General features: G+C 40.7%; 1 protein-coding gene across 12 annotated transcripts in view; it reads left to right on the plus strand.

The window, feature by feature from the left end:
- CADPS (calcium dependent secretion activator) overlaps window positions 1-21,497 on the plus strand; it is a 494,727-nt gene that overhangs the window by 419,371 nt on the left and 53,859 nt on the right. For all 12 annotated transcript variants that reach the window (XM_053929773.2, XM_053929767.1, XM_071222267.1 and 9 more), the window contains 2 exons: window positions 6,313-6,387; window positions 7,271-7,354. In XM_053929773.2, the coding sequence (XP_053785748.1) occupies window positions 6,313-6,387; window positions 7,271-7,354 (159 nt within the window). The remainder of the gene's footprint in view (window positions 1-6,312; window positions 6,388-7,270; window positions 7,355-21,497) is intronic.

A 21,497-nucleotide genomic window follows, 5' to 3' on the forward strand; every position in this document is an offset into this window, starting at 1 on the left:
CATTTCTGACAAATTCCCTGGTGATACTGATGCTGCTGGCCAGTTTGGAGACCACACTTTGCGAACCACTGGGTGGAGGTTCAGTATCCAAAAGTGAGTTAAGGAGACATGCTTAGGTATAAAGGACAGCCTCCTAAGGAAGGCTTAGGTTGGGTGTCTTGCTCTGGCCATGCTGCACACCACAGCTAGTATGCCACTCAGCCTCTCTGGGCCTCAGTTTCTTCATTTGTAAAATGATAGCACTTTTCTAGTTTTATTCAGGCTATTTTTAGATGTAGAATCAGTTCTGCAGATCTCACCAAAAAAGGCCAGCATGTGAAATAAATAAAATTAGAGCTTCTCTGAATGAGGTCAGGGGGCGGTGGCCAGTGGACCAAGGAAGAGGAGCCCAGAGCCCAAGCTACCACATTCCTCTCCACTTCTGCGTTCTTCACTGCCCATCCTCTACCTACCCACACTTCTCTGGATGACTCTGAACAGTCTCCTAGGCTTCACAGAGACCATTTAAAAAACCCTGTTTATGTGATCTCTAAGAATCATGGGATATTTCCAGAATCCTGTGCCTCCTGAATTTTTCTGCCTTTGGAGCTTTTTTTTTTTTTTCACTAAGATATAATTCACATACCATAACATTTGAAGTACACAATTCAGTGATTTTTGATATATTCAAAATCACTGAAAGTTGTGCAACCATCACCACAATCAATTGTAGGACATTTTTATCACACTAAAAAGAAACCTGGACCCATTAGTATAATTCTCCAACTCTCCTTCCCCAGCCACAAGTAACCACTACTCTACTTTGTATTAATAAGGGCTCGCCTATTTGAACATTTCATATAAATGGAATATACTGATATGTGGCTTTTTGTGACCTCTTTCACTTGGTATAATGTTTTTAAGATTTATCCATGTTGCCCTGGCTGGTGTGGCTCAGTGGATGGAGCATCATCCTGTGAACTGAAAGGTTACCAGTTTGATTCCCAGCATGGCACATGCCTGGGTTGCAGGCCAGGTCCCCATTTAGGGGCTTGCAAGGGGCAAGTGATAGATGTTTGTCTCCCTCTCTTTCCTTCTCCTTTTCCTTCTCTCTAAAAACAAATAAATAAAATATTTTTTAAAAGATTTATCCAGGTTGTTACATGTATCAGTACTTCCTTCTTATAGCTAAAAAATATTCTATTCTATGGATCTACCATATTGTTTATCAATTCCTGAGTTGACGGACATTTGAATTGTTTCCACATTTTAGCTACTATGAGTAATGCTGCCATGAACATCTGTGTACAAGTTTTCATGTGAATCTGTGCTTTCAACTCTCTTAGGTATATAACTAGATATATGGTCACTTTATGTATAACTTTTTGAGGAACTGCCAAACTGTTTTCCAAAGTGACTGCACCATTTTATATTCTCATATTAGCAATGTATGGGAAATCTTATTTCTTTGCATCTTAACCAATACTTCTTATTATCTGTCTTTTTTAAATTATAGCCATCCTAATGTTATCTAATTGCGGGTTTGATTTGCAGTGATGTTGGCCATCTTTTCATGTGCTTATTGACTATTTACATATCTTCATTGAAGAAATGTCTATTCAAATTCTTTGTTCATTCTAAAAATTGGGTCATCCTTTTATTATTTAGTTATGAGTTCTTTCCATATCCTGCATAGTAGACTCTTATCATATATATGATTTGCAACTATTTTTCTCACGTTGCATAGGTTGTCTTTTTCACTTTTTTGATAGTAATTCTTTAAAACACAAAAGTTTGTTTATGTTTTATGAACTCACTCCTCAGAGTTTCTTGAGGTGTCCATTTTAACTGAGATTCACAAGAATAAACTCACTATTCTAGGGTGGTGAAGGGTTGGAATGTTAGGACTGGCCTCCCTTCCCCTTAGCAGCTTTTCCTGTCCCTCTTCAAATTGACTGGGTTGTGGCCATGTTTAAAGAACTCCCACATACCTGGCCAAGCAGCTAAATAATTCTTTCAAACAAACCAAGTCACTTTAATCTTAACTTTATTCTTTTCGAACTAGCGTTTGGGAAGAGTAGTTGTGGGTGGGAGATTGTTGTCATAGACCCCAGCTGAAAATCTGATGAAATTTTGAGGCCATTTCCCAGGAAAAAATACTATCATGTAATTTTACTATACAATTTCAGGGGACCTGTGAACTTTATTAGGCCAAACTAAAGACACCGCTTGGAATTATATAATGATGAGAAATAACAAATCCTCTGAGGGGCCTTGCTCTATGGCTATAACCTTGAGTAGAACTTCAGTGGGAAGTCTCATGCAAATAGTCTCTTGTTAACTCTTCTCACTTTTAAGAAAGGGGATATTCATCTCCAAAGTAAAACTGAATTGTTAAAATTAGATTGACCAAGGATGACTAGAAACATCCTGAAATTGGGAGAATAGATAAAAGTTTAATTTTTGTAGTTATCACTTTGTGAGTATTTGATATTAAACTCATATTATAAATCTACTTACTGCTACCTGCTTCCACCTAGATTCCAATGCCCTCAAGGTATTTGAGACCAGATACTGGCCAGGTGATGGAATATTCTACAATTTTAATATCACTTCCTGAATTTCATTACTGGAGTAAAGTATCATCTAAAGGCAGCTGTTGAAACATGTATTTAGTATACTTTTCCCTCTTACATATTTATTTTTTCATTAAAATTTGCAAAGCACCAATAGAGAAGAATTATGTATTAAATAGTTTCTCACTTGGTCTAGTGTGTTTTCATCTCATTTCCAAGGTCAGATGGTCTTAACAGAAAGACAACATACACACAATCTGTTCCATGACAAGGCAAAATGTGCAGTACAGGAAGTCAAGTGGAATGATTTTCACGATGTGATTGTGAATTTGCAGCAACTTAGCTCATTAGAAGCAAAAGTGAACTCCCCAAATGTTCCATGCCACCGAAGATTTGTAGTTCCCTTGTTGTCATCATGAGCTAGGGCCCCAGAATATAATTTAGGAGTGTTATTATTATCAAACCAATCCAAAAAGGGCAGCTGAAAGGATTGAAAATTACAAAAATAAGAAAAATCCCTCTTTGTACCCACATTGGGATGCATATAAAATTAGATAGTTCATCTGACTGCAAGAAATTCTGTAACAAGATCATCCAATTGGGGGGGATGGTAATTTAACGATGCCCCAGTATTACTTATACCCTTCATGGAACTTCATATGTCAATGGCACAATTACCTACCAAGAATGAGCAGAATAAAGGAAAAACACTCACTATTACTCCACAAAGGCAAGTTAATCAAATCAGTCTTGGGAGAATCTGGTAAAATGAATCCATGTGTTTTGTAATTACTTGTATAGGAATGGGGGCTACTTTGATATGTACCCCTTTGCTAAATGATAAGCAGAGTAGATACTGCCTGGCCCTACTAGCTCTCCAAAGTAGATTTTATTTAATTGAGATTATAATTTACACACAACAAAGTATGTTGATTTTAGATGAATTTAGAGAAATGTATAACCACATGTAACCACCATGCTAATCATTAGTTATGGTAGCAGTAATATTGCCATATAGCATTTCTAAGTTTCTAGACCACACTTCCATGCATTGTTTCATTACCTTTTAGGTGAATATGATTTGTATATTCACAACAGAGATAATCGTAGCCCCATTGAGGAGATGAGGAAATACAGAGATGACATACTCAAGTCCTCTGGAAGTAAGAGGCAGAATAATCATATCAAAACACTTTTTTTATAAGCAGAATAAAAGAAATGTGGACAGGAGTGGAGATGAAATTTTCACATAGAGTGAAAGAGAGAGAGAGTAGGAGTTCCGGTAAAGAAGTCAGGGCCAGGTTTGGCATGGAAAAATTGAAAGTGAGATGAGGTCCCTGTGAACCACCATGTCTCCATACACTGTCATTTGGATTCCTCAGAGGAGAAAAAGGTTTGAGGTCCCCTCTCCCCACTTCTACAGAGAAAGCTTGTTTATCTCTCAAGAAAGGTAATGTTAAATCCTCAGGACCAATCTTGCCTAAATCTTTTTTTAAGATTTTTTTTTAATTTCCAAAGAGAGAGAGAAAAACATTGTTGTGTGGTTGCCTCTTGCATGCCCCCAACTGGGGACCTGGCCCACAACCCAGGCATGTGCCCTGACTGGGAATCAAATCCACAACCCTTGGTTCACAAGCCAGCACTCAATCCACTTTGCCACACCAGCCAGGGAAATCTTTCTTGCTTGATGCATAGAGAACAATTGCTCTTACCTCTGTTTGCCATTTTAGCCAAGTTTTTGGAGAGAATGTTTTTATTCTCAGTGATGTTCTTTGCTTTTTAAGAAGCCCTTTATTTAATATTTCATATTATATGATTTTTGTCTACAACTAGCTTTTCTGAGTTAGTTAAGTCTCATACTTAGTTTAATAAATGTAAATCATTTATAGAAATCCAAAGAAAATCTAGGGAGGCAGTCACATGAGGAGAGAAACTAAACATGTGATTCTGGATCTTATCTCAAGACCTAAAAATGAATTTGGAGCCCTGTCAATATTCCTAAATTCCCTTGTTCTGACACATTTCTTTGTGTTTCCAGCACAGAATTCTGCAGATAGTTTTTGCATTTAGATTCAGGTTTATTCCACTTCCTAGTAAATTCTTTTGTGAAGTTAGTGGCAGAGCTAACATGGATTCTATTTATCAGGACTATACAACATGGGTCATCTGCTTTCTCATTTTTCTCTAATTAACTAAAGGAAACTAAACTGAAATGAATGAACAACACGAACATCTCTTCCAACCCTTGTCTTCTACTTTATGAACTTGAACAAATAATATTGGAATTGTGATTATAACTTGACAAAATGTTTCCACATCTAGGACCCCACTAGATCTTCAAAATAGATCTATGAGTCTGAGAGCAGGATTGCCAGGAAAGGACTTGGCCCTGGTTTTTTTTACCAATAATCACAACAAAAACAACAAACCTGCTAAATGTCTTTATACAGAGTTTGCCTCACTCCCATTACAAAATCAGTAATTTGCACTGGCTTCTCTCCTCCCCCATTGGTCCTAGGTTGTAGTGTTGTATTATCTGGTTTTTTACAGATGAAGAAACTGAACTATATTTTCTTAGGCAACATAGTTAACCAACTTTGCCCTGGGACTTTATTTAGGTCTTCCAATTACAAAAAAATTCCCCTATAACTTTAAATAAATTAACCTAATTCACATCCCTCTGCTCACTTCCAATAATTCTGATTGCCAGTTATCAGAATATCAGACCACATTAATATGGCTTATTATTTCTGTATGTTTTCATAGTTTTTTCAATGGTTTAATTTTTATTTTCTCATGTGTCCTTTTGTCCTAATTTTTATTTGCACTGTTCCTTTTTTTCCTATCCCTAATTAATCATCCCTCTGAAAGTTTGCTAAAGAGTGGGTAAGTGCATTCTTTCCAAACAGCAATGTTTTACATTGTTGTTTTTCATTAAGGAAATAGGGAATAATTCAAATGGATACTAAAACGATCTAACAAATGTCAAGGAGCTGGCATACATGTTTTCTGTTGAAATCGCTTTGCCTTTTTTCCTGGCATTTGCAGCAGATTTTTGTTTGTGTGGGGGGTTTGTTTTTGCATTACTATTTAAATTTAATAACTGATAGCAGCAGTTAGAAAAATGGAAAAATTTAGTAGTAGTCTCATTAGAAGCTCTAAACCTGACTCTACTGATCCATTAATCGAGAAAATGAGTGGCAGCCACAAGGTTCAGAAAGCGCCTTGACACCGAGTCAACACCCTGGGGTAGAACTGGGGGCTCTGAGGCATTAACGCAAACAGCCAAAGGTGTTAGAACAGTTTTGCAAAATCCTTCTCAGTGTATTCGTCAAATTCCCTTTGGAAGGATGCTACTCCCTCAGTCACATCCCCCAGCAGTTTCCCAAAGATAATTTTTCATCCCCTATGTTAGATTATTTCTGAATAGTGCTTTGTAAGACCCAGATCAACACACTTCTAGGCTGTTAAGCCATCCATGCAAACTATTTGTAAATGTGTGTATGTCCCTACACATATCAAAGCCATCGAAAGCATTTGGTGAGGAACAGTGCACCTGGTAATTTTTTGAAGAGCTTCGGATCTCTCCTCATTAAAGGCCTATACTCAGAGTCTTACAGCTGCTTCTGGAACCATGGAAATAAATTGGGTCTGCAGGCCAGGCTTTATTTATAAATTGCGTTGTCTAAAAATTACTGACTGATACAATGCCATCACCTCCCAAACATGCTAATATTTGTCTTTCTGTGTTCTTTAGCATCAATACCATTCAAAAATAGACGAACTAATTGAAGAAACTGTTAAAGAAATGATAACACTCTTAGTAGCAAAGGTAACCTTCAGTTTCAGGTGAAATGTTTCATTGTGAACATTGCTTCGTTATGTCTGCATTTCCATTAAAATGTAACACATTAAAAAGTTGAGCTGGATACTTATATTTCTCAGGAAACAATATTGTACATCACCCAACCTCAGCTCCGAATGATTTTTCTGATGATTGCGAGCCATGTGAAGATGAATCGATGAAGTGGCATATGTTAACTTAATAAGAGTTTGTCCCCAAAGATTGCACTAGGTTATGCAGGAAATGTTTGTTTTGTTTTTCAGCACCGACAAAGTTAGATTTTTAAATACAGAAAGTTAAATTGTAATAAGGAATTCTGCCATCATGAAAACCCCCTTTCTCTAGTTTTACATGCAGTGAGAGTCATAATAAAACATAAAAGTCAGATAAAGCTATTTCAGTCACCCTCATGAATTATAGAATTTTAACTAAGTAATGTTGAATGAGAAGACATGTATATTTGCCAGTGCTAAACTTCTGTTTCCCCCAAATTACTGATAAAATACAAATAAAAATAGATTGGATTAAATGTAGTGCTAATATGTAACATAAAAACGGCTTTGCGCAGTTTTGGATTTTGAAAAGTGCATTTAATATTATCGCATGCTATATGCAACTCAATAATATTTTGTCACTTTGCACTTCTGTAACACTCTCTATTTGCAATCACATAATAATGAAGAGAAAGCCGGATAAGTCAAATATTTCTATGTAAAGGCAGCCTTTCCCTAAAGGCTGAAATCAAATAATAAAATGTAAAAATGAGCAGAGGACTCAGTGCTGGTCTCTATGTGGTTGAAAAATGTTGTTCTTTATTGTGTGGACAATTCTACTTTGAAATAATAATTCCTTTATTTTTCTGCTTTACTAGTTTGTTACTATCTTGGAAGGAGTACTGGCAAAATTATCCAGATATGACGAAGGGACTTTGTTTTCTTCATTTTTGTCATTTACTGTAAGTAAAGAGTTTTACATTGTTATTTATATTAAGGAAATATGTAACAATTCAAGTGGTGAAATGATCTAATAAGTGTCAAGGAGCTTAGTAGCTCCATCGGTGAGGAGTGTCACTGTGGCATTTGGTTTTAGTTTGTGTATGTATGTCAATTGCAGTCAACTACCAGTGTGTAATAATCACACTAGGAGAATGAGCAGGACACTTCTTAACAGCAGGTAATCCAGAATCATTTCTATTTCATCTGTGAATATCCAGTGTGTGTGTGTGTGTATGTATGCACACACTCACGTTTGTCTCTGTATGTTTGTGTCCAAACAGAGAGGTGCCAGCCTGAGCCTACCTCACCTGTCTTAGGCAAATCACTTAACGTTTCTCAGCTACAATTTCCTCATCTGTGAATTAATTTCAGAGGTTGCAAACGGAGATCCACAGGTCAGATAGAGCTTGTAACTCTGTTTTATTTAATCCTCACTGCGTCAGGTCCACTTTTCCTAACTGAATTTAGTTGTCCACATTTAAAAATCAGGAGAATTCACAGAGAAGGCTGTATTCCAGGACTTTCTTGATAAAGTGGACAGTTAGCAGCTTCATGAAGGCCTGCCTGTGGGTATAGCAGCAGTCTCCTGGAGCTGAGTCATGGCAGTCTTCACAGTCTAGACAAGCATTTGCCAGCTTCCTGTAGCCCCCTCCCAGCTGTTTCACTCATTCACAGACCTGCCTGGGCTTGGGTTACAGCCTCTGGTGTAGATGATCAAGTCTTTACAAATTCTGAGAGGCTCTAATTCTGTGCCAGAATTAGGCACGGCCATAAAAGTTAGTTAGGTGATGGGCAGAAGCCAGTTTAATTCTCTGTGGGTAAACAGAGATGGTCACTGCAGGCAGACTGCTCCAGAAACCCAGTTATCCCTTCCTGTGCTAGGCAAGCACTGCGGCTGCTTGCTTTCTTGTCGTCTCTGATGGCAGGGGTCTTGCTGGCTCTGAGACTAGCTGTTTTCCTCTGACAATGCCATGGGAAAGGCAATTTAGGACCAACTATCCATGAGTCTTTAAAATAGACTTACTTTATGAAGAATTTCCTAAAAGGGTATTGAATGCCATGACAAAACCCAATACAAGGTAGGGGTAGCACATCAATGACTTTGGAATGCAACAAAAACGGGTTCAAATCCCATTACCAATACTAGCCAGCTGTGTGATCTTGAGTAGGTGTCTCATCCTCTCTGCGCCTCATCCTGTCTGACTTTTGTTTTGGTTTGAGGGAGGTATGCTGTTGTGTCATTTTGTTTTGCCTGTGTGTATATGCATGTGTTAATTGCAGTGTACTCCCGATGTTATATGGAAGTGGAAAGTAAATTATGTCTTCCATAATGAGCTCTAGTGAGGATAATAATGTAAGTAAAAGAGCTTAGCATAGTCCTAGCACATAGTAGTCCTCAATAAATACCAGTTATTAAAAAAGATATCTGATATGTTTATTATACAATGCAGACATACATACAAGTTCTTTCCAAACATGCCCTACTTTGGTCTTCCCCTAACATATACATTCGATTTCCTGAGAATTAAAGGAAATGTAGACAGAAAACATTTAAAAGAGTTCTAGATAGCATCCATGTATCTTCATGACCAACTTGTTTCGATATGCAGCTCTGACTTTCCCAGGTATAAGGATTGAACTCAATCCCAGAAAGTGTGATGACCCCAGTACCTGGAATTTATTGGTGAATGTGGGTGGGAAGAAGATGGTGACAATGGGAATTTTATCTGAGTTCACTCTGTAGAACCACCCATAATGTGTCACAACTGAAAGAAAATTATCTAACCCACTCCTTTGACAAACAAAGAAACCAAGGCCCAGGGAGGGGGAGTAATTTGTCTGAGGTCACACAGCAATGGGAAGAGTGGGGACAGGAACTCAGGTCTTCTGCCAGCCTCGCCCCACCATCGAATGGCTTCCTGAAGAGAGTGGGATTCAGCTGGCACTTGCCTGGCACTAGAAGGCAGATGGGCAAGTGAGTGGGGAGGATGCATGAAGAAAGATTCAGGGCACATGAGTGGGAAATATTAGATAATCCTTCATTCCTCAGTGAAGTCATAGAAATGGTGAAAAGAGGCAGAATTAAATGCAACATTTTTGGAAAATGTTCCCCTGACACCCACAAAAGATATCACTTTCTTTGAGACTTCATTTTGAGCAACTGTTTTTCCTGCACTGGACTTGAACCAGTGAAAACCAGGAAAGCTCCTCTACAATTTTCTGAGCAGAATTCAATCCACCAAGGAAGGGCCCCACCCTAATTACTGATTTACCAAGAGGACTAGTGGAAGGTGATCCCATGGCAACCATATCAAGGGCATGATACCAGGGGGGATTCTCATCGGAGCATTTGAAACAAAGAAAACCTAGCAGAGTCTATGCAGGAGTTTTCAAGCTGAAATCATCATCCTCTCATCTCCCATTTTGGAGACATTTTGCAGCCACACAGCATGCCTAGTGAAGTCCCCGCCACTGCACAACACTTTGGTGCCTGTTGCTGGGCCTGTAACTTCCCTTCCTCAGTGGCACTTCTCCCACATACTTGGCCACCCCCAGGCCTGAAGCACCCACTTATCATTTGCAGCCTATGTTCTCATCTCCTGCTGTGTTCCAGTGTTCAAGAATGCGAGCTGTGCTTAGAGGTGGCAGGAATATCTCCACACATGAATTTCGAGCTCCTGTCCAAATCTGAAAGGGCTTCTGGAGACTTCCTGCAGCCCGGGCAAGTGGATTGCCCCAGAGTGGAGTGCAGCTGAAAGGGCTGGGCAGAGGCAGCAGGTTTTGTGCAAAGAGCCTTGACCTCAACAGTGAGAGAACCAGAAGTGAGTCCTGGGACCCAGGACAAAGGCGGAAAGATAGGGCTGATACCTTGCAGGGTTTCTTAAACTCCACTCCCATTCTGATTCAATTCTTCAAGTATTACTGTGCACTTACCACGTCTCCACCTCAGCAGGGCTGCCAAGTATGAGCCATGTGCTCTGCCCCCCAGAAAGCTGACAAGTATCGACAAATATGCCACCCTTTCCCCCTTTTTCTCCTGCTGAGCGCCTCCTTTCCTGGGTAGGCTTGATTTCATGGTCCAAGCCAGACATTTTGGAAAACGTCTGCAGTGGCACAGAGCAGGCAGGAATATTTATTTCTCGTCTCCATCTGCATTGCTTCCTCCCTTGGAGAAGAGCTGGGGGGAGGAGGGAGGATGAGATGTGGCTTCTTCGTGCCAGCCCAAGAGGCGCCCAAGGCACCCCGCCCCTCCTCCCTCCCCTGCCTCAGCAGCAGTAGCAGCCTGGGATTTATGGAGGCAGGCGCCTTTGGAACTTCAGAAAGATCAGCCCAGTTGGAAGTCGCAATTAGCAACTATCCGCCCATTTCCCCTGCCTGCAAGATGTGCTTTTGTGTGGGTTGCCTGCTTGCAAGAATCCCTGTTTGTAGGTAGCTTCACGCTGTTCTTTTAGAAGGCCAAGAAGGGGGACAAGCAGGTGCCCAGTACCCTCTCCCAGCAAGTTAAAATCCTTCCCTTGGTTCTGTCCAGTTATTAACAAATATGCTGGTTCTGGAATCCATTTGTCCATTCGTTCATTCATTCATTTATTCAGCCACCCAGCATGTATTTACTGAGCACCTCTGTGTCATGAATTGTGCTAGGTGCTAGGGAATACATGATCTCTATCCCCTTGGAGCTTACATTTAATTTAGGAAAGGAGACAAACAATAAAAATGGAAAGAAAATTATAGAATAGGGGAAGTGCTGACTGGCCACAGACTGGAAAGAGGGAGAAAGAGGCAGAAGATTGGGGATGGTGTTATTTCAGCTAGGATGGGCATGGATGGGCTCTCTGAGCTGAAACTTAAAGGGGCTACAGCCATAGGTAGAGGAGGGGGGAATCTTCTGGATAGGACAACTGCAATGGCCATGAGGCAGGAAAGCAGGAGGAATTTTGACGTTTTGGAGGCAACAGAGACAGGATTTAGAGATTCAGTAGATGCTGGAGGTGGACACTCAACTGGTGGGGGCCAGGTGGGAGACCCGAGAACTGGGATGTATTGAGGAGCTGAGTGAGCTGAATGAGAGCCAATGAGGTACAGTGAAAAGCACAGAGTGGGGACACCTGGGATAGGACCCCAGCTTTGCCCCTCACCAGGGAGCTATGTGACCTGGAACACGAGACACAGCTTGGCTTATAATTCCTTTCGGTATACTATGATGCCAGTTGTATTAGATGAATTCCAAAGTCTGAAATAGCTATGAGAGCTACAGCTAAGTGCCTGGCACAGAGCTAAATGATTTAAATAGGTGGGGGGTTTTTTGGTGAATCCCCTGAACAATGTCATTCCAGAACGTTCTCCCACAGATGATAAAACTGAGGCTCAGAGAGGTTAAGCCCTTCAGCTGAACCAGCACCCACCCTTCCTCCAGACTCTAGAGGCTTTGAGGAGGAGGGAAGATGTGGGAGGAGCCCACCCTCACCTTTGGCACCAGAACAAATACATCAACTCTTCCGAAGCCCCCTGGAGTTCATCCAAGATCCCCCCACCCAGCAAATTTATTTGAGATGGTCACAATATAACATGGAAGCCCTTCAGGACAAAGACAAGAAAGTCCATTTTAGGGTTGTCAAGAGCCCAAACCCTATTATATGTCCTATCTCCTAGGCCTCAACTTACCCTCATTCACATTTTTTTTTCCTTTTGCTAGTATATTTTTCTGCTATTTAGAAATAAAACAAAGTAGACGTGCTTTTTGCTAAAATCCATGACCAGGGCTGGGGTTAGCATAGATCAACCAGCAGCAGGGATTACTTTTGTGCAGAGCTATAGATGTCATGCCAGAGGTCAAGACTGCCACCTGGGTCAAAAGCCAGAACCAGATCCAAAATCTTCACTTCTGTCAGGAAGCAGTTCAGATTTTAGGGTGGGGTGAGTGTTCACCAGTTTGTTAATGTTGCCTCTGATGGCATTCCATTTTTGCTTTGGCTTTGAGAAATGCCCAGCTTGGGAGAGATGACTTTTTACAGTGTGGGTGGGTGATTGTGGTGCAGGCAGACAGGTTTTGGGCCATCCCCAGAAGGTAATATCGTCCAGTGATCAGATGCTGAAGTCATGAGATTCAAATCAGTTGACCTCTACATTTTCAGAGTGGAGGTGCCTACCGTGGTAGTTATAGCTGACGTTTATTGAACACAAACTATGTGCCAGGCACTGTGCTAAATGATTTACACACACTTTCTCATCTGACCTTCACATTCACCTTATGCAGTAGATACAATTATTATCCCCATTTTACACAGGAGGGAAGTTGAGTAAGGTGTCTAAAGTTACACAGCTACTAAGACTCCACCTTAAATTTACTCCTTTATTATGACCAGAATGTTATACCCACAAAAGCACAGATACCCATAAATAAAGTCAATCAGTGGCTCTTCCAGGAACTATGCACTAATTCATATCATCCCTCAAGGGAAAAGTCATCATTTTTCACATTTTACCAGCAAAAATATTTTATAAATAATTTACCCCCCAACCAATGAGTTTTGCAGTAAAAGCAAAGGAATAGACATTCAAAATTCCCCACCTCCTTTGTTCTCTCTAGATAATCTTTAGTTTCACATTAATTCTTCATTCAACACATGTTTATTGAGTGCCTATCATGGAGTGCTTAGCAATGGATAAGAGGGACAATGCCTCTTATTGTATATTCCCATGATGGAGATCCATTCTCAACAAGAAGTTCACAAGCATGGCAATTATTCAGAGAAAGAAGATGCTGATACAATGGGACCATATCCAAAGGGACCCAACTTCATCTGGGAGACCATGAGGGAAGTGACATTTGAGCTGAGATCTAATAGATTAGTAAAATTTCACCTGGTAAAGAAGAGAACAAAGAGGATTACAAGATACAAAGACACAGAGGAGAAGGAAGGGAAGGTCTGGTACATTCTGAGAACTAGAAGTTCATTGTTAGTTGGGGAAAGGTCCGATCAAAATGAGGAAGATGACAGGGATGGGGTTAAAAAGCTAATCAGAAGACTGATTATGAAGGAGCTTGCCCATGGTGATGGATTTAAGGATTTACACAGGGTCACTATCAAAGTTGATTCAGCTGGAGAAGTTGAGAGGTAATAGAGAGACCAGCCACCTTTTATAAGTCAGTGTTGAGTCTGTGATCTTCTGATTCTGAAACCTTGAGCCACTATTGGAAGTCAAGACTTATTTTATGTAACGTGTTATATTCACACAGACCAACAAAACACCATGCCCAGAAATGTTCCAGAACTACAAAGCACTGACCTGCCCCGTCTCCTACCAACTTCTTTCATCAGCCACTCCCCAATGTTTCAGAACTTGACATCCACTTTGGGGTCTATGACAGATAATTTTGTCCCCTAGTAGGACACCATCCTCATTTCCAAGTCAAGCCTTGAAAACACAGTTGACAATTAACATACCTGCTGTCCAAAGCAACCCTTCAGAAACTTTTCAGGAGAAAAAGGATAAGCATCCAAAGTTAGCCATTTTCCTTAATATTCTTTGGTAGACAGATGATTATCATTCAAAGTGAACATAAGACAAACACAGTATTTTCTTCGGACTGTGAGGTGCTGAGCAACCAGTCACAGAAATGTCAGCTATGAAAGGAATACCTATTGAACATGTGTGTGGCTTCAAATAGGAAGTAATTGTTTTGAAATTAGAAGTTAGAGATTCTGACCTGACCTATGAGCTCCATGCAGTGAGAAGCTTATCACCAGAAAGATAGAGGGAGAGATGTGATTGTGAAGCCCAGACTAACAGAAATGTGGGCAAGCAATTGACCATTTGTGAGCCTGTTTCCTCATCTGCAAAGTGGGAATGACGATGCCTACCTCAGAAAGCTGGAGGGACAATTACAAATGAAGTGAGCAAAAGGCTTTTCATGGTACCTGGCATGTTGTGGGTGCTCTATAAATAGCCATTTTAACTTTACCTTTGACTTAAACCTGTAAGAAGGTTTAAATGACTCTATGCTTTTAACCAACAATTCTCTCACCTGTTCAGTCCTTAGCATAGCAATCATTTCTCCTAAGCAACCCAAATTATTACCTATAAGAGGACCAACCAGGACTCTGTTAAAACTTCTATTTTAGCACATTCTTACATTCAAAAATTTGACTCATCAAAAATATTTTTTATTAAGTTTAGTGTACTTTTTAGCATTTAGTGTTTTATTTTAATTCAAGAACTTTTTAGTCATACATGGTCTCTAGAGTATTTCTCTATTAATCAAAATTTTTGCTTAACCAAAATTGAATAGCCCATTCTCCAAGCATATTTTTGGTTGAATCAGATTTGTCTCAATGTACTTGTTTGTCCAGTTCTACCCCTTAGTAGAGTATAATCTTGGACAGATTAATCCCTCCTAACTTCAGTTTACTGACCTATAAAATGGGAATAATAATGTGACCTATATTATGTGGTATTATTAGAATTAAATGAGAAAGTGTTATGTACCTGAAATGGAGTAAGCATTCAATACTTGTTAGATATCATTATTATTGTGTTCATTACTGTGGCTATGTCATCAAGTGCTGAGTATCAGAATCAGTTACTAAATCAGCCATCATATTTTACATGACTCCTGTATCTACATTACTGAGCTAGAGTTGTACATATAGAAATATATAAAAATAGAAAAACAAGCCTTGGGAGAACCAGGATGGCGGCATAGGTGGACACACTGCGCCTCCTCGCACAACCAGAACTGACAGAAAATCGAATGGCAAGGAAGTCCCACACCAAGGAGATAAAAAAGAAACATACATCCAGACCAGTAGGAGGGGTGGAGACAGGCACTAGGGCAGAGAGGACTCACATGGCTGTGGTGGGACCAAGACTGGCGGAGGGTGGGACAAACAGGGCAGGCAGTCTGACCACTAGCAGACCCTGCGGCCCCACATTCACACACAGATAAACAGAGAGGGCCGGACTCAGAGTGGCGGAGAATGGGGCAGGCAGAGCGGTGGGTAGTACCCCATGGCCCCACACTCACTAACAGATAAACCGGGAGAACAGCAGGGAGCGAAGCAGTCCACGTAACCCAGGGCTCCAGCGCGGGGAAATAAAGCCTCAGACCTCTGATTGAAAGAGCCCGTGGGGGTTGGGGCAGCAGCAGGAGAGACTCCCAGCCTCACAGGAGAGGTCGTTGGAGAGACCCACGGGGGGGCCTAGGTTGTGTGCAAGCCCACCCACTCGGGAACCAGCACCAGAGGGTCCCAATTTGATTGTGGGTAGCGGAGGGAGTGGCTGAAATCCGGTAGAGAGTGGAGCAGGCTCCATTGCTCCTTCTCGGCCCCTCCCCACATACAGTGTCACAGCCCAGCTAACAGCCTTACCCCGCCCCGGGGGAACACCTAAGGCTCCGCCCAGTTAAGTAACAGCTGTGCCAAGACAAAAAAAAAAAAAAAAAATGGCCCAAATGACAGAACACTTCAAAGCTCCAGAAAAAATACAACTAAGCGAGGAAGAGATAGCCAACCTATCGGATGCACAGTTCAAAACACTGGTTATCAAGACACTCACAGAATTGGTTGAATTTGGTCGAAAACTAGATGAAAAAATGAAACCTATGCTAAGAGAAACAAAGGAAAATGTACAGGGAACCAATAGTGATGCGAAGGACACTGGGACTCAAATCAACGGTGTGGACCAGAAGGAAGAAAGAAACATCCAACCAGAAAAGAATGAAGAAACAAGAATTCGGAAAAATGAGGAGAGGCTTAGGAACCTCCAGGACATCTTGAAACGTTCCAACATCCGAATTATAGGGGTGCCAGAAGGAGAAGAGGAAGAACAAAAAATTGAAAACTTATTTGAACAAATAGTGAAGGAGAACTTCCCCAGTCTGGCAAAGGAAATAGACTTCCAGGAAGTCCAGGAAGCTCAGAGAGTCCCAAAGAAGCTGGACCCAAGGAGGAACACACCAAGGCACATCATAATTACATTAGCCAAGATTAAAGATAAGGAGAGAATCTTAGAAGCAGCAAGAGAAAAGGACACAGTTACCTACAAAGGGGTTCCCATAAGACTGTCAGCTGATTTCTCCAAAGAGACCTTACAGGCAAGAAGGGGCTGGCAAGAAGTATTCAAAGTCATGAAAGGCAAGGACCTACATCCAAGATTACTGTATCCAGCAAAGCTATCATAGAATGGAAGGGAAGATAAAGTGCTACTCAGATAAGGTCAAGTTAAAGGAGTTCATCATCACCAAGCCCTTATTATATGAAATGTTAAAGGGACTTATCTAAGAAAAAGAGGATAAAAAATATGAACAGTAAAAATGACAGCAAACTCACAGTTATTAACAACCACACTTAATACCAAAACAAAAGCAAACTAAGCAAACAACTAGAACAGAAACAGAACCACAGAAATGGAGATCACATGGAGGGTTATCAATAGGGGATTGGGAGGGGGAGAGTGGGGGGAAAGATAGAGAATAAATAGCATAAATGATAGGTGGAAAATAGACAGGGGGAGGGTAAGAATAGTGTAGGAAATGTAGAAGCCAAAGAACTTATAAGTATGACCCATGGACATGAACTATAGGGGGGGAATGTGGGAGGGAGGGGGTGGGCAGGATGGAGTTGAGTGAAGGGGAGGAAATGGACAACTGTAATAGCATAATCAATAAATATATCAAAAAAAAAGAAAAACAGGCCTTATCTTTGTTATCTGGAAGTTACTATCTAGAGTGCATACAGTGGAAGTGAGTTCAGATTTTGTGGTCCAGTATTTTCAGTGATGTTCTGGAGTCTGCTCACTTCCTACCCAGTGTTGAGAGCCAGTTCTCCGCATCTCTTCTCATTTCCCATCTCCCTGTTTGATGACACCATATTGATCATGGTTGAAGTGTTTGTACTACTGAAATAGGTAAACACTACCAACCAGGGAGGAAGTTTCCTCTCCTCTTCTTCTCTTTCTTTTTCCTTCTCCAGAACCTTTTTATTAGCATATCACTGAGTGTTTTCCAAGCATAGGATATGTACCACACAGCACCTGAAAAAATGTCAGATACTACAAAAACTCAGCATTAAATAACCCCAATCTGAGTGTGAGAGAGTCATTCCATTTATGATTTTATTTACATTCTTATCCTTATATTAAAAAGAAAGTTTCCATTGAGTGCTTATCTCTTTGTCACACTTTTCTAAAATGTCAAATCTTCATGGGTAACAGAGAGGGAGAGAGAGAGAGACAGAGAGAGAGAGAGTGGACAGGCCTCAGGCTCAGCACTCTTAGCAGGCAACTTGTCTACCTAGCATGTAATAACTTTATTTTATTTATATTTTGTCTATTTTGACTTGCATTCATGGCAGTGATATAAGGTTTTCTTTTATAATTATTTTAAAATTGAGCCAACTTAAACAAGAATACTAAGTAAGTATAGTATAGATGGCACGTGGGCAATAGCCAAAATCAGAAGGGTGGCATTGGTAACGAAGTGTGGGAAGCTGTGATACATTTTAACCACCCCATTTTGCAGTTGTGTAAACTGAGACCAGAGAAGGAAAATGGCTTGAATAGCTTAGTCGCAGAACCCAGACCTGCTAACTTGTCCATTTGTGTGTTTTTCCCACTCTATCTGAGATGGAAGGGGGAAGAAGAAATAAAAATCCTCCCCTGTGCAGCTTATCAAGGCTGACAATGAAGGACAAATTGTTGCTGGCAGCAGGGATTAAACAATCTTTACCCTCAAGTTCAGACTGAAACAACCAAGGGGAGAAAGAGAGAGCATCATGGGTGACAGGTAATCCCTTGTGCAGAAACATTACTGTTCAGTAATGATGACACAGCCCTCATTTGTCCACCACCGAGGCCATGCAGAAGCCAGGGACACAAGTGAGATGTGGCTCCTGCCCTCTTTGAGTTTCCATTCTATAGGGCTCCTTAGTGTTGAGAGATGTCCAAAAGGTAAAGCAAAACCTGAAAGTGCCAGAGGTGGGCAGAGGCTCCCACTCAATCATATAAAAATAAACGTTCATGCTTGCTTAGAGATTTTACAAAATTAAAACTTTCCCGTCTCTACATAGGAGGTTCTTCTAAAATGAGTGTTTGCCATGTAGACAAGTGAAAAAGCAGTTCACAGTCATTAGGAAAGGGCAGGGCAAACCCTGAAGCCCAACAGATCCGTGTTTCCAGGTCAGGTCTGTGATGCCATGAACTGTGAGGTCTTTAGGGGAACTGTGTGCCCCTCTCGGAGCCTAAGTTTCTTCATCTGTGAATGATAATAACCATCATGCCCACTATAGTGAGGGTTAATTATGTATAAATTTCTTATCCTTGTGCTAGGCAAACAGTAAGGATGCAGCCATTTTAAGGGTTAGCAGCTTTCAAAGGGTGAGTTTGAAGGAGCCCATGAACCTTGCAGAAGTCCTCTCTGGAAATGAAGGGTTGGGACAGAAATGAGGGAAACTGGAAGGAAAAACAGGTCTACTTCAATCAGGCATCTGTTCAGAAGCCCCGGGGGAGAAGAGAAATGAGAACACACACTTCCTGGACCCAGTCTCAGAACACAGTACCCTGAGCAACAGGAGACGCGAACATATCTCCTCGTTAATGAGGCTGCGGCTCCTAATCGGTGCATGGAACAGAATGCTTTTGTTTAATAGAGATCATTTCCCTGCCTCTTGCCCAACTCCCCAGCAGTGCCAGCAGCTCTTTGTTTAATGAAAGGTAGGGACTTTAAGTAGTGTGGTGGGAAGGGCTGTAGGAGGTATTATTACCCTCATTACTATGATAATAGTTTAATCACAATAAATATTTATGAACATGCACAGAAGCCGCGCAATCAGCCAGCAGCCCTGCAACTTGGGTTATTCGTGTTCTTGCCTAAGGATGCTTTCCAGGAAAGTCTGGTCTCTCTCCCACCTTCCCCCAGCCCCTCTGAATCTCTACACTGGCCCTCAGAGGCCACTTCAAAATATCCCTGCTGGTTACATCGATAGTTACAGATGAGGTCTTGGTAATAAATGTATATCATCATAACTATAAAACGTTTTGCTTTTCAAAGTTCTTCAACAGTCTTCGTCTAGACTTAATCTTCAGACTTTGGTAAAATGTCTTATGGAAAGTGTAGGGCAGTGTAGGGGGCAGGCTCAAGTCCTAGCTCTATTATTTCTTAGCTGTGTTCTCTGGGGAAAGCACCTCAACCTCTCTGAGCCACAGTTTCTTCATTTGTAAAACAAGATGACAAGTTTTTATAAGAATTGGATAAAATAGTGTAAATCAGGCATTCAATCATCGGTAAATACATGCCTATTTTTATATGTAACTATATATCAATACTAAGTATTTCTATGTTGTCTATGAGTAAAGCTAAACTGTTACTTTCACAGAAAATAGTTGAGATAGCAGAAGTGAGAGTCCAGTCTTGGAATCCAATATTCTCTTTCTATTATCTGAAATATTTTTGAACACTCATTCCTTTTAACACTAGCAACTTAGGCAAATGTTATTTTAAGACATTCTAGTGTTTACTCTTATCTTTCAAATGTCAATCCTATTTTGAAAGCCAGTGATCACGTTTCTGAGCAATGGCCATCAGAATGAGCTACGCAAACAAAGTGTTTGATGTCACAGTTCCCACATCTGTAAAAACAGGGTTCATAAACCCTGGCCCTTCTGAAAAGGAAAATGAGAGAAACTGCATCCACGTTGCATTTTCATGGCGCTTAGATGGCCACAGCACTTCACAGTTGGGCAGAAATGCCATTGGTCTTTGGCAAGCACTGAAGACATCTCAGTGCCCCCTCCCTTGCCCAGTAACAGAGCTCTGAGAATTCATTATGCTATGAGTTCAGATATACTCAAGGGTTGTGTTTTCCTCCACTCCTCAGAAAGTGTTGGAAGGGGCTTTCACTGCAATTGTCACTTGGCCCCAAGCAGAAGCCACTAAGGTTTGCTCAACTGCTCACCCGCACACACAGTCCCAGTACATCCACCCACTGGCACATTCTGTCTCCCCCAAGCAATTGGTCCCTCAGTTGGCACTTACAGTGTATTCTTCTTCCCAAGATGCACATAGAGCATCCAGATTATGTATTGAGGAAGGTTTTTGCTAGGTTTTGCTTGTGCCTTTGTAGAGGACATATCTCACAATTCTGATTTCAGTCAAGCAAAAACCTGCAAAATGTCTTTCTCCACTGGAATGTTAAAAATTCTATCACTTGTTTTGTTCTTTTTTCAAAAATTTTAATGAAAGAAATATACAGAGTGGTTTAAAAATGGAATAGTATGGAAACACTTATAACAATAATTTTTTAAGAAGCAACATTCCTCTGTCCTACTTCTTTCTCCCCTTAATCCCTTACCCCAGAGAGGACCTTTGAAACAATTTTGTATTTATCTTCATTGCTCTAAGTACTGTTCTTACATTTATCAATGTTAGAGACTGACCCCCTCTCTGTAGTCGATAGAGCTTTAGCCCACCTCACCATCTTCCACTCTTCTCTCTCCTTCTATGTAGCATTATTGTTCTTCTCACAGCCTTTATAACTTTAGGTAATACCCATCCACCTTTAGTTCTTATTCCAACCACAAGATGAGGTTATGGACACCCAAACCCTTTTCCTTCCCCTGCTTTCTCCTCCAAATGATCTCTTGTTCTAGAATGGTAACTGAATGATAGTCTCTTCATTCCTGTCATTAAAATGTAAGCATGTATGTTTATGAATGTCTCCTGCATCTAGACCAGCACTGTCCAATAAAACTTTCTGCAGTGATGGGAATATTCTGTATCTGAACTGTCCAGTACAATAGCCACTAGCCACATGTAGCTCATGAGTACTTGAAATGTGGCCAGTACCACTAAAAATTTGAATTTTTAATTGTATTTTGTTTGAATTCATACATTTAAATAGCCACATGTAGTTCTTGGATCGTGCAGGACCAGACCAAGCTTAATACACAAATCTGATTACCTAGAACAGCCTGAATTTTCAGCTGAGATGGTAGTCATCACTGACACATAGTCTTTACTATGCCCTGGAAACAATTCTAGGAATCCAGTTAATAACTCAACAACTTTGTGATGAGTACTATTACCCCTATCTTGTAGTGAGGAAAGTG

This window comes from Desmodus rotundus, chromosome 8 (assembly GCF_022682495.2).
Source record: "Desmodus rotundus isolate HL8 chromosome 8, HLdesRot8A.1, whole genome shotgun sequence".
Classification (NCBI taxonomy): Eukaryota; Metazoa; Chordata; class Mammalia; order Chiroptera; family Phyllostomidae; genus Desmodus; species Desmodus rotundus.